This window comes from Heteronotia binoei, chromosome 20 (assembly GCF_032191835.1).
Source record: "Heteronotia binoei isolate CCM8104 ecotype False Entrance Well chromosome 20, APGP_CSIRO_Hbin_v1, whole genome shotgun sequence".
In the NCBI taxonomy this organism is placed as follows: Eukaryota; Metazoa; Chordata; class Lepidosauria; order Squamata; family Gekkonidae; genus Heteronotia; species Heteronotia binoei.
Window position 1 is genome coordinate 19,332,088 of NC_083242.1, and position 13,691 is coordinate 19,345,778.

The following is a 13,691-nucleotide window of genomic DNA, read 5'->3' on the forward strand; positions in this document are numbered from 1 at the left end:
TGGGATTGCCCAGCAGGGGGGTGTAGAGAGCCCTTCCATTGAGAGTCTGGCTGTATGTTTTGGCATTCAGATATATCTGAAGAAGTGCTGAAGAGAGATCTTCTGTTCTTAAGAATACCTTTCCTAAACACTTTGTTTTGCCCTGCTGGTGAATATGGACTTGGGAAACTTACATTCACTGAATAGAAATTATTTGATTTCGGAAACATTGTAGAGAGCAGCTCATTAGATTTAGAAGAGTTACGGGAAACACTTGAGGAAATTTCAGTTGGTCTCTCTCTGTATTTCACATTCTTTCTTTTCTTAGTGGCCTTTGGTTCTGGAAAGATATAAAATGCAAAGCATTTTAAAATCCTGTTAGCCTTGGGTGTCAGGCTCTGTTCATTTATGATATTAATAAAACTGTTACTAACCATATTCAGTAATGCATAGAAATGCCTACTAACATAGAAGCCGGGGTAGCAAGGAGGGAGGGGGGAAGAGTAGAGAACAACTTCCCAGGAATATCAAAGGTCGCTTTTCCATGTGAGATTTTTCCCAACGCTCCCCCCCCTTATCTCTTCAGTTGCCAAGGTCTCTTTGAAGTAGACAGTATGTGCCAGATTCTCACCTCCTCTCTGGAGGCACCAAGGACATTGCCTCCGGGAAACTTAACCACCAACTGAAGAGATAGGGCGGGGGGGGGGGAGCGTTGGGAAAAATCTCACATGCAAAAGCAACCTTTGATATTCCTGGGAAGATTCCTGGGAACTCCTGGGAAGTTGTTCTCTACTCTTCCCCCCTCCCTCCTATTATTTTATTAATATCATAAATGAACAGAGCCTGACATTGGGATTTATTGTAAATGTAGCATTCAAAGGTTCCATTTAAAAAAAAAAGCCAAAAGACCAAAGTACATAACTGCAAATCATCGCTAGAAAGCAGAAGCATTATAACAAATAGTGTCTTAAAATTTCTTGAAAAGGTGTGTTGCTGTTATCTTAAAGATCAAGGATTATATTTAGAATATACAACTTACTTCTTCCACCATTCTTTTCTGACGCCGTCTGATTAAGTTCAGTTTTGAATTCTTCATGACGCACCTGTATGCTGTTAAACATAATAATGAGTAAGACGAACAGCAAAATGAAATCCTCATTTATTATTAGTCCCAAGAATAAATGAGGCTTGCTGATTGATGTTTTGAGAGCCCCATATGTACTTATTTACTACTAGATCAAAACCTCATTGAGCTGAATGCTTTTGCCTAGTATGCATTGATGGTGCTTATTAATTTTCTAAACGAGCTGTCATATTACTCTCATAGCCCTGTGGGTAAAAACCTTTATAGAATATTGATATTGATATTTTTTTCCTGGATAGTCAGATACAAATTTACCTAATGTCCCACAGTGATTTAAATTTACCCATGCACAGTTGTTTTCTATTGTAGCACAATTGAATCAGTTTTATTGGTAACCTCACTGGAAGGGCACAGGGACCCAGTGACAGGTCTGAAATTCCAACAATGGAATTCCCCAACTGGGCCTAATCTGGCACTTAGACTCTTTAATGGGTAGTGGCTTGCCTTGGTGTGCAGCAGTAACCTTTGTCTGCGATTGTTCCAGAGTTTTAGTGGCCTGCTTCAGCATCACCAGAGGACCACTGGTGGATACAGCCCATAGAATCATAGAGTTGGAAGGGACCTCCAGGGTCATCTAGTCCAACAACCTGCACAATGCAGGAAACTCACGAACAACTCCCCCTAAATTCACAGGATCCTCATTGCTGTCAGATGGCCATCTAGCTGTCTGTTTAAAAACCTCCAAGGAAGGAGAGCCCACCACCTCCCGAGGAAGCCTGTTCCACTGAGGAACCGCTTTAACAGTCAAGAAGTTCTTCCTAATGTTGAGCCGGAAACTCTTTTGATTTAATTTCAACCCACTGGTTCTGGTCCTACCTTCCGGGGCCACAGAAAACAATTCCACACCATCCTCTATAGGGGAGCCATTCAAGTACTTGAAGATGGGGATCCTGTCACCTCTCAGCCGCCTCCTCTCCAGGCTAAACATGCCCAGCTCCTTCAGCCTTTCCTCATAGGACTTGGTCTCCAGACCCCTCACCATCTTCGTTACCCTCCTCTGGACCCATTCCAGCTTGTCTATATCTTTATTAAAATGTGGTGCCCAAAACTGAACACAATACTCCAGCCCAGACTGAAGCCCTTTCCAAACAATGCCGGGTCCCTCAGCAACAGCCACATGGACCAGCCCTGTGGGCTCCAGTCACTTCATCAGCCTGAAGCCTCCCCACAAAATCCTGGTTTTGGAGATGAGTGAGCGGGGAGGAATGATGCTCCGTAGAAGCACTTCAGAGAAGCATTTCATTGTTGCAGTTCGTATTTTAAAAAGGGTTATCACAGGAGTGGGAGTGGCAGTGACGTTTTTGGAAAGCTCAAAAAGACAGGCTCTCTGGAAGGCAGGCAGGGTCACGGGAGCTGTGGCACGGATGAATCCGCTGCATGCCATTTGAGCGGAAGTCTTTTTAAAAACAGCAAGCATCTATTATGGGACTGAGCTTCCATACCTCTCTGTTTCATCTTTGGGCAACCAAGGAGAAGGAAGAGACTGTTTCCAGGCACGATCCGAGCTTGGGATGATTTTAGTCGCTCCTCTCTTTGGAGTCGAAACAGCTTCTTGAGTTGTTCCTTTTGGAGAGACTTCAGAAGTCTGGAACACATGAACACATGAAGCTGCCTTCTACTGAATCAGACTCCTGGTCCATCAAAGTCAGTGTTGTCCACTCAGACTGGCAGCAGCTCTCCTGGGTCTCAAGCTGAGGTTTTTCACGCCTACTTGCCTGGACCCTTTTTAGTTGGAGATGCCGGGGATTGAACCTGGGACCTCCTGCTTGCCAAGCAGATGCTCTACCACTGAGCCACTGTCCCTCCCTTCCCCTGGAAGAGAATAATAGCTCATTAAGTTATTGAGATGAGAACCCTTTGCCATTACAGTTCGCTAGCAACAGGTGCTCAGCTGCTTGACTGATATTTCTCCAAACCTCCTTTTAACACCAGTGCTTATAGGGGCTGTGGTGGGACTTGCGGCTGGAATGCAAAGTTCAGCGGCAAAAAAAGCATCACATTGTGGTTGGAATGTCTGACTAGGATCTAGGTCAGGAGTGGCCAAACTGTGGCTCGGGAGCCGCATGTGGCTCTTTCACACATATTGTGTGGCTCTCAAAGCACCCCCGCACCCCATAGGTGAGCTTGGAGAAGGCTTCTGTCTCTTTAAATCACTTCGCCAAGTCAAGCCAGCTAGCAACTTGGAGAATGCATTTAAAGATAAAGTTGCTTTCATTACATCTCTCCCCCATCCATCCATCCATCCATCCATCCATCGCTTTTTTTGTAGCATTGCATATTAGGCCACACACCCCTAATGTAGCCAATCCTCCAAGAGATTACAGTAGGTCCTGGAATAAGAGCCCTGTAAACTCTTGGAGGATTGGCTACATCAGGGGTGTGGCCTAATATGCAAAGGAGTTCCTGCTACAAAAAAGTCACCCATCCATCTCTCTCTCTCTCCCCCTCCTTTCCTTCCCTCAAACATCTGACATTCATGTCTTGTGGCTCTTACGTTAAGCACATTTGGCTACCCCTGATCTAGGTTCAAATCCCTACTCTGCCATGGAAAGTTGCTGTGCAGCCTTCAGCCAATTGTACACTCTGACTTACCTAACAGGGTTGTTGTGAGGATACAATGGAGGACAGAATGTCATATGCCACTTTCAACCTCCGCTGGGGGAAAAGTGGGGCTTAAGTGAAGTAAATACATTTTAAGAAGCAGCAATAGTTTTTTAAAGGAAACGTTCAGCTGTCTTTTGAGGTTAATACGTACGGCAGCCACGACGAACTTGGAAGCCGAAGAAACGAGTCTCCGCACTTCTTCTGCCGACATACTTGGAGTAGCAGTTCTGTGTAGACTGGAGGGGGCGCGCAGCCAATAACTTTGCCTAATGGAAAAGTGGAATCTGTGTTTAATTTCAAGCTAAACATCAGTTCATTACAGCACAAGCAAGATACCAAAGGAAGGGGTGGGGGATTTGGCACATCAGTTTGTACAAGACCCCACTCCACCGTGTAACTACTATCACACCAAAACAACAAGACCACAGCAACTACATGCCATATTGCACAGCTTAAGTGAACATAAGAGAAACCATGTTGGATCAGGCCAATGGACCATCCAGTTCAACACTCTGTCACACAGTGCCCCCCCACCAAAAAACCCAGGTGCCATCACAAGGTCCATCAGAGGGGCCAGAACTTCAGAAGTCCTCCCACTATGCTCCAAAAATACAGAGCATCACTGCCCCAGACAGAGAGTTCCATTTATACCCTGTGGCTAATACCTCCATATGTTTATCCAATCCTCTCTTGAAGCTGTCTACGTTTATAGCTGCCACCTCCTGTGGCAGCGAATTCCATGTGTTAATCACCCTTTGGGTGAAGAAGAAGAAGATGATATTGGATTTATATCCCGCCCTCCACTCCGAGGAGTCTCAGAGCGGCTCACAATCTCCTTTACCTTCCTCCCCAACAACAGACACCCTGTGAGGTGGGTGGGGCTGGAGAGGGCTCTCACAGCAGCTGCCCTTTCAAGGACAACCTCTGCCAGAGCTATGGCTGACCCAAGGCCATTCCAGCCTTGGGTGCAAGTGGAGGAGTGGGGTGCAAGTGGAGGAGTGGGGAATCAAACCTGGTTCTCCCAGATAAGAGTCCGCACACTTAACCACTACACCAAACTGGCTCTCAAAACAGCCAAAACAGACTACTATTGACAAAGGTTAGAGGGAAGTACTTCCTTTTATCCGTTCTAACCCGACTGCTCAGCAATTTCCTTGAGCGTAAATTGCAAAATAAAGTCTTGTTTCATGCTTTTAAAAATGTGTATCTCTCAGAAGACGACAACGAAGAATGCAGATGTATACCCCACCTTTCTCTCTGAACCAGACTCTCAGAGTGGCTTATGGTTTCCTTTATCTTCCTCCCCCACAACAGACACCCTGTGAGGTGGGTGGGGCTGAGAAAGCTCTCATAGAAGCTACCCTTTCAAGGATAACTCTGTGAGAGCTATGGCTGACCCAAGTCCATTCCAGCAGCTGCATGTGTAAGAGTGGAGAATCAAACCTGGCTCTCCCAGATAAGAGTCTGCGCACTTAACCGCTACACCAAACTGGCTCTCAAAACAGCCAAAACAGACTACTATTGATAAAGGTTAGTACTGAATTGGCTTAAGGCTCTATAAAGTATCTTAGTTCAACCACAGCAGATGCCTGCTCCCAGCTACGCAGGGCCAATGAAAGGGTGTACGGCACATCATGCTGAGTCCTAGACTCTGCATGCTCCCTCATCCACCCTATCTGCTGCTCTCCTAGCATTGGGTGGGGAGGGGCATAGTTACGCATCATGGAATGATGCCTGTTGTCATGGAAATGACACCTACTGTGACTTGTTGCACAAATGTAGCCCTCCATCGGGTCTAAACAGCCGATGACCAAATCTTGTGCAAGAGCACAAAATGTCCCATCCCAGCCTCCATCCATTTCAGGAAAAGTTGGCTTCCTAATGTGAAAAGACTAAGCAGCTTGGATTTGAAGAAGAGGAGGCCAAGGGGGGGACGTGAGCAGTGTTCCCGCTAAGCTGAGCTAGCGTGAGCCAACTCACCAAATTTTAGCCTCCAGCTCACACATTTTTGTCTTAGCTCAGGAAGGATGACCCCAGAGCATAATAATTCATGCAGCAGCTCACAAATTTAATGCCAATGGTCCACAAAGTAGAATTTTTGCTCACAAGACTGCAGCTTAGAGGGAACATGATTGCTCTCTTGAAGGATTGTTACTTAGAAGAGGAGGGCAGGGAGCTGTTCCTGTTGGCAGCAGAGGATGAGAGGACTCGCAAGAATGGGTTTAAATGAAGGGTGGGAAGGTTCCAGCTGGATATTAGGAAAAACTTTTTTACAGTAAGAGTTGTTCATCAGTGGAATCAGCTACCTGGGGAGGTGGGGAGCTCCGTCTCATGGGCAGTCTTCAAGCAGCAGCTGGACAAACCCTTGTGAGAGATGCTCTAGGCCAGGGGTGGCCAAACTGTGGCTCAGGAGCCATATATGGCTCTTTCACACATATTGTGTGGCTCTTGAAGCCCGTAGTGCTCCATCAGCTGGCTTGGAGAAGGCATTTCTCCCTTTAAATCACTTCTCCAAGCCAAGCCAGCCAGTGGCCTGGAGAACGCATTTAAAGTTACTTTCTTTCCACCTCTCTCTTCCTCCCTCCTCCCCCATCTATTTGCCTTCTTTACAGCTCTCAAACATCTGATATGCATGTTTTGCGGCTCTCAAACATCTGATGTTTATTCTATGTGGCTCTTACATTAAGCAAGCTTGGCCACCCCTGCTCTAGGTTGATCCTGCATTGTGCAGGGGGTTGGACTAGATGGCCTGGATGGCCCCTTCCAACTCAGGGATTCTGTGATTCTACAAACCAATGAGCTAACATAAGCACGCAAGTCATGCGCAACCAGCAGTGACAGGTCTTCTGGTACAACCTTAGGGCCAGGCTTGGATCAGGAATCCCTGTTCAGATGGCAAGTTTGGTCATGACTCTGGCCCATTCCTCAGCATCACTTAACTCTGAGATTTGATGAGAGAGAAAAAAAACCCCAGAGCAATAACGTGTCCTGCCCTCCATTCCCTGGAGGACGGGTGGTACACACGGTAATATAGCAGCATCTGCAGGATATCTCGGTTGTGGTTAAGCAGCGGCTGCAACTGGGGGAACCTCCATCTGACTTCCAGCAGCTCCACTAGGGGAGCAACAAATTATGTCATTTCGGAACTTGGCAGCCAGCACCGCCTGCTCTCTTTAATAAGCTCAGATCCTTTGTCTTCAGATACGAAATTATTTGCTGCTGCTGCTTAGTATTCTAGTGAATACTAGTCTGAACCATATGGGCTCAGCAAACTACATTACCTTTGAGTCTTCTTTGTTCTGCCCTCATTTGTTTGGTCAGGTACATAATCCTGCAAATAAAGACCCGTAAACTCTAGGTGATTATCCATCACTACCAAATAATAATAATAATATTATATTGGATTTATATCCCGCCCTACACTCTGAATCTCAGAGTCTCAGAGTAGCTCACAATCTCCTTTACCTTCCTCCCCCACAACAGACACTCTATGAGATAGATGGGGTTGAGAGAGCTCTTACAGCAGCTGCCCTTTCAAGGACAACTCTGCGAATGCTGTGACTGACCCAAGGTCACTCCAGCAGCTGCAAGTGGAGGAGTGGGGAATCAAACACGGTTCTCCCAGATAAGAGTCCGCGCACTTAACCACTACACCAAACTGGCTCTCAAATACAGTTTCGGGTGGGTAGCTGTGTTAGTCTGAAGCAACAGAACAAAGTTGGGAGTCCAGTGGCACCTTTAAGCGTATTGTCTTCTTAATGTGAAATGACTAAGCAGCTTGGTTTTGAAGAAGGGGAGGTTGAGGGGGGGACATGATGGCTCTCTTTAAATATCTGAAGGGTTGTCATTTAGAGGGGGAGAGCAGAGAGACGTTCCTGTCGTCCCCTCCTCAAGAAGAGTGCGTGCACACAGAAGCTGACACCCAGAATTAAACTTTGTTGGTCTTCAAGGTGCCGCTGGACTCAAACTTTGTCCCCCCGAATACAATGTAAGCCCACCCATTCATCAGCCTGGGGTATAGGAAGGTATTAGCAATGAAAACAGCAACAGGGGGGTGGGGGGAATTCATCTTGTACTAGACGGAACAGGGCTTGGGTGGATTAGCACAGAGCTGTGCAAGTTGGAAAACTGTCATGCAGCTGCTCCAAAATATGCCTATCCTGGGCGGCACATACGAGTTGCAACTGCTCAGGGCATTTTTCGTAGCAGGAACTCTTTTGCTTTTTAGGCCACACGCCCCTGATGTAGCCAATCCTCCTGGAGCTTACAGTAGGCCCTGTAAGAAGAGTCCTGTAAGCTCTTGGAGGATTGGCTACATTGGCAGGGGGTGTGTAGCCCAGGGATGGAATTCTAGCAGGAGTTCCTTTGCATATTAGACCACACGCCCCTGATGTAGCCAGTCCTCCTGGAGCTTTTAGTAGGCTCTGTACGAAGAGCCCTGGAAGCAGGCCTTGAATTCAGCAGGAGCTCACAGGAGCACAGCTCCTGAACCTTTCTGAGGGTTCCCCCTCTTCCCCTCCACCTAACTTCTCCATTGAATAGTAGGCACAGCTGCATCACAATCCCTGGGTGAGCTCCACCACCTATTTTTCTACAAAATGACCCCTGCCTGTGAGCTCTTGGAGGTTGGCTACATCAGAGGCGTGTGGCCTAATATGTCAAAGAAGTTCCTGCCACAAGAAAAAGTCCTGCAACTGCTCCTGGGTTCACCACCCGAGCTACAGCGCTGGTGAAAGCAATCAGCACGCGAGTCAATGGAGACTGAGCCAAGAGTTGGGTTTGCAGGTAGGACCAGAACCAACGGGTTGAAATTACATCAAAAGAATTTCCCGCTCAACGTTAGGAAGAAGCTCAGTGGAACAGGCTTCCTCGGGAGGTGGTGGGCTCTGCTTCCCTGGAGGGGAAGTCTTTAAACAAAGACTAGATGGCCACCTGACAGCAATGCAGATCCTATGAATTTAGGGGGAGGCGTTTGTGAATTTCCTGCATTGTGCAGGGGGTTGGACTAGATGACCCTGGGGGTCCCTTCCAACTCTATGATTCTATGTAAAGCAGCCGCACAGTTATTTTCACTGCATGCCAAGCTTTGCCCGGATCCTCTAAATTCAAGTGACCGATATACTAGTTTGATTGCATGAAACAGTAATTCATTCAATTAGTTTACTAGATGATGCTTTGGTGGGGAGGGTGGGGGCAGGGATGGAATTCTAGCAGGAGCTCCTTTGCATATTAGGCCACACACCCCTGATGTAGCCAATCTTCCAAGAGCTTACAAGGCTCTTTTTTGTAAGCTTTTAGAGGATTGGCTGCATTAGGGATGTGTGGCCTAATATGCAAAGGAGCTCCTGCTAGAATTCCACGCCTGTGCGGGGGAACCCTGCTTTCCATACCTTCCCCAGATGAAATGGCAAAAAGAAGACTATGCTGCCATTCTCCATGCTGAAAGGGGAAAAGAACAAAGGCACCTTTCCCCCCCACTTTCCACCTTGAAGAAACATCCTCCATCCTTTAATTTGCAATATTAAAGGGTGAAGAATGCAGGCAGCCATTTTAATAGCTGTTCTGTCTCTCAGCATGGGTGTTTTGCAGTGGTACCCACTACGTTTTCTCTACATTAAATTTTTTCCCCCACAGGCTTAAAAAGGTTGTGGGGCCCCTTTCAAAGGAAAGATTTGGGAGACTCAAGTTCAACTCTCTATTTTCTGCTTGTGGACATTCATTAGGAGGCCTGGTCCAGTCATAAGAACATAAGAGAAGCCATGTTGGATCAGGCCAGTGGCCCATCCAGTCCAACACTCTGTGTCACACAGTGGCTAAAAACCCAAGTGCCCTCAAGTGGTCCACCAGTGGGGCTAGAAGCCCTTCCACTGTGCCCCCCCCCCTCCCAAGCACAAGTCACCTTCTCTTTGCCCAGCTCACCTCAGAGAGCTGTAGTGAGGATAAAACCAATGAAAGGAGAACAGCATTGCAAGCTGATGTGAGGAGAAAAGTGGAACACAAATATGTAAACAAATACATTAAGCCTTACCCTTGCCATCTTTTTAATGAACTTTTCCAAATCCTTTCGCTTTTCTGGGCTGTTTTGCACTCTTTGGAAACATTCATCAGTGCTGCCCAAGTATGTGCGCAGGAATGCCTCCAGTTTAATCTCTGCAAAATCATGTTCCAGTGGTCGGCCATGCTGCCACTCAATCAGACATGCAGGATGCTGAAAGAAGACAAAACATTCTGACATGGCCCCACCCCAGGCAATTAACAGCCACTGGCAAGCTGCAAAAATCAGGCCAAGCTCCTGCACTTTCTGCCCATTGCCAAGGGTCATGAATTCAATGACTTTCTTTCGCTCCAATGGCAACAGTGATTGTTAGAGGGAAGAGAAGAAGATTGGATTTATACCCCACCCTTCACTCAGAGTGGCTTACAATCTCCTTTCCTTCCTTTCCCCACAACAGGCACCATGTGCAGTAGGTGGGGCTGAGAGAGCTGTGCCTGACCCAAGGTTCCCCAGCTGGCTGCATGTAGAGGAGTGGGGGATCAAACCTGATTCTCCAGATTAGAGTCTGTGTTCTTAACCACTACACCAAAATGGCTCTCAGGTAGATCAGTGTTTCCTTTAAAACCAGGTCTGAACAACTTTAACTCAATTTTGATTTTTAGGAACTGGACTGCTTTTCTTGCTTGATTGGTAATATCTTACTGTAGATGTACACTTGGCCATTCTAGGAAAACCACCGTGTAAAAGGCAGTGTTTCACTAAGATGTGATTTGGAAACCCAGACCAAATCCTGCAGTGCTTACTGTATGACAACTGGAGCTCTCTATTTCATCTCTGATTAATCCAGATGAATCAAAGGAATGTTCTTTTCTTTGCACATCAATGTAATATTTTCTGAAAAAGAAAAAAGACATGTATCTGGTTAATAATAATTTTAAAAGGTCATATCATCTTCCATTCCTAGCAATTACTGAATGTGCAGTGCTGCCACAAAAAGACAAAACTACAAATTTAAATTGATTTACTTTCTTTTCAGCGCACTTTGAAAACTGAGACTTCAGGCAGATTTAAAAATATAAAAACAATAGTCATATTCTGCTGCACCAGGTTTCTTATCCAACTGCAATGCAAAAAGCAAGTATTGGATTGAGAAATCCATACAGGGTCAACAAACAGCATAGTTTCTGTCAGTACTGAGGGTTAAAGTCACTTTTTAAAAAAGTTATAACCTGCAGTGTTGCAAACTGTACATGAGGAGGAAAAAAAGATTTTGTGGTGCTGTTTGAACATTCCTAATTAAACTCTTGTATACAAGTGGAGTTTCTAGGCAGCCATGTTGGATCACCCAAAATGACACAAAACAGCATACAAGTTTCCAAGTAGCAGCAGTATTTATTGCTACGGTCAGCGACAACAAACAATGAATGATATTTCCTTAATACAAGGGTTCCACAGCTCTTAATCGGGCTGGAAGTTTTTAACAGGGGAAGGGGAGGGGTAAAAATAGTATTTTGAAGCCCTACTCTTCAGACCTTTTGTCCACCTTTTACACAGAATGCTCTGCAGATTTACAGTGCAATGCCAAGAAGGGTTTTGTGGGAATAAGATCCACTGAATAGCCTTGAGTAGGATTTTGAGAAAATCTGATTGGGATCACTCTCCTCAGTTCTAGAGCGGGGGTGGCCAAACTGTGGTTCAGGAACCACATGTGGCTCTCACACATATTGTGTGGCTCTCAAAGTGCCCACACGTCAATTTAGAGAAGGTGTTTCTTTAAATCACTTCTCTGATGGCTCAGAGAATACATTTAAAGTTGCTTTCTTTCAATCTCTCCCTCTATCCTCTCCCCACCATTTTATTGCCTCCCTCCCATCCCATCTTGCGGCTCTTAAACATCTGATGTTCAGGTCTTGTGGGCCACAAGTTGTGGCTCTCAAACATCTGATGCTTATTCTGTGTGGCTCTTACATTAAGCATGTTTGGCCACCCACTTTCGTGGGAATAAGATAGATCCAAGTGGGCAGCTGTGTTGGTCTGAAGCAGTAGAACAAATTTTGAATCCAGTAGCACCTGTAAGACCAACGAAGTTTAATTCTGGGTATATAGCAGGGGTGAACAAACTGCGGCTTGGAAGCCACATGTGGCTCTTTCACACACATTGTGTGGCTCTCGAAGCCCCCACTGCCCCATTGGCTGGCTTGGTGAATGCATTTAAAGTTGCTTTCTTTCTACCTCTCCTCTTCCTTCCTAACTGCCTTCCTCTCTTTCTCAAACATCTGATGCTCATATCTTGCGGTTCTCAAACATCTGAAGCATATTCTCTGTGGCTCTTACATTAACCACCCCTGGTATACAGCTTCCGTGTGCATGTGTCTGAGGAAGCGTGTGTGCACACAAAAGCTCACCCCTTGGATAAAACTTTGTTGGTCTTACAGGCGCCCCCGGACTCAAACTTTGTTTCCTGGGAATCAGCCTCAGGAGTGTCTAGAAGCCCGGCCAGATCTTCAGGTGACATTCAGAAGTCACTGACTTGCACACTTAATTTGCATTCTTATTAATGCATTAACTATTTATGCCCACTTCGTGCTATTATTAGTTTTGCATCAAATATTGATGGGCTGCCGGGTAGAACAGCAGTGCTTCCCAACAACCACCCGCCTCCCTCCACGCCTCAACTAGCTAGCTGCCAGCCCACCTCCTCCTATCTGAAAGCTTCCTTCTACTGAATCAGACCCTGGGTCCATCAAAGTCAGCATTGTCTACTCAGACTGGCAGCAGCTCTCCAGGGTCTCAAGCTGAGGTTTTTCACAGCCTGGTTGCCTGGACCCTTTTTAGTTGGAGGTGTTGGGGATTGAACCTGGGACCTTCTGCTTACCAAGCAGATGCTCTACCACTGAGCCACCGTCCCCCTCCCCTGCCTGACAGCGGTTCTGCAGGGTCTCAAAGCTGAAGTCTTTCACGCCTATTTGGCCCGGACCCTTTTGAATTGGAGATGCCGGGGATTGAACCTGAGACCTTCTGCTTACCAAGCAGATGCTCTACCCACTAAGTCACCATCCCTCCTCTGCCCGCTCCCTCCCTTACAGCCTGTGGGCCACCGAGCGGGCGAGAGCCCTGGCCGACACCGAACCGCCGCCGCCCCCTCCGGCCGCCATGATCTCTTCTTTCCTTCTCGCCGCCGGGCAAGGCCCAGGGCATCCTGGTCACCATGGCAACCGCCGGAGGAAACGGACGCGCGCTCCCCCAATGTGAGTGGGAATCCTCCAGAGGGCGTGTCTTAACCAGCCAATGGAAATAAGGAGGTGGGGAGGAACTCCTTAGGGAGAAAACACCGCCTGGAGGCGGCCGGCAGAACACATAAGAGGTAGAGAAAGTATCGCAGGCAAGCTTGACATGAACGTCCGGTTAGTAATCGAAAGCACCAGTCCCCGTTTTTCTCCCCAGTGGAGAGCCAGATGGGCTTCCCGCATTGTTCTCTTCACAGTAACAACCCTGGGCTGTAGGCTAGCCTGAGAGAGAGTGACTAGCCTCAGAGAGTCTCTTTGGCAGAATGGGACCTCGAATCCAGGTCTCATACACATAATCAACCACCCATAGCTTCTCTGGAGCTTCTTTTGGAGGCCTGGGAAGCTGAGGCGCTTCTCGTGGGAATGCCCGCGGTATGGCTTGTGAAACCCGTTTCCTCTTTTCTTTCCCTTGCTCTGCGGGTCGAGCCCCGTGGCGCAGAGTGTTAAAGCTGCAATCCTAAATTCTGCTCACGACCTGAGCTCGATCCCAGCGGAAGCTGGGTTTTCAGGTAGCCGGCTCGAGGTTGACTCAGCTTCCATCCTTCCAAGGTCAGTAAAATGAGTACCCAGCTTGCTGGGGGGAAGTGTAGATCAGGGTGGCCAACGGTAGCTCTCCAGATGTTTTTTGCCTACAACTCCCATCAGCCCCAGCCAGCATGGCCAATGGCTGGGGCTGATGGGG

The 13,691-nt window shown here is 47.1% G+C and overlaps 1 protein-coding gene across 1 annotated transcript; it reads right to left on the bottom strand.

The window, feature by feature from the left end:
• Nucleotides 1–2,543: 2,543 nt before the first annotated feature.
• On the bottom strand, nucleotides 2,544–12,880 carry LOC132588601 (uncharacterized). Its single transcript, XM_060261032.1, has 6 exons — nucleotides 12,807–12,880; nucleotides 10,526–10,616; nucleotides 9,756–9,935; nucleotides 7,009–7,058; nucleotides 3,879–3,993; nucleotides 2,544–2,708 (listed from the first exon to the last, which is right to left on the bottom strand). The coding sequence occupies exons 1-6, from the start codon at nucleotides 12,875–12,877 to the stop codon at nucleotides 2,544–2,546; spliced, it is 672 nt and encodes a 223-aa protein (XP_060117015.1). The 5' UTR covers nucleotides 12,878–12,880.
• Nucleotides 12,881–13,691: the final 811 nt, after the last annotated feature.

What these genes read in the sequence shown, in the direction of transcription:
- LOC132588601 (XM_060261032.1), bottom strand. Translation starts at nt 12,877, where the DNA reads ATGGCGGCCGGAGGGGGCGGCGGCGGTTCGGTGTCGGCCAGGGCTCTC. An exon ending in TCATTAAAAAGATGGCAAGG is followed by an intron (nt 7,059 to 9,755) that starts GTAAGGCTTAAT and finishes CTTTATTTGCAG; the next exon opens with GATTATGTACCTGACCAAAC. An exon ending in CCAAGTTCGTCGTGGCTGCC is followed by an intron (nt 2,709 to 3,878) that starts GTACGTATTAAC and finishes CATGTGTTCCAG; the next exon opens with ACTTCTGAAGTCTCTCCAAA.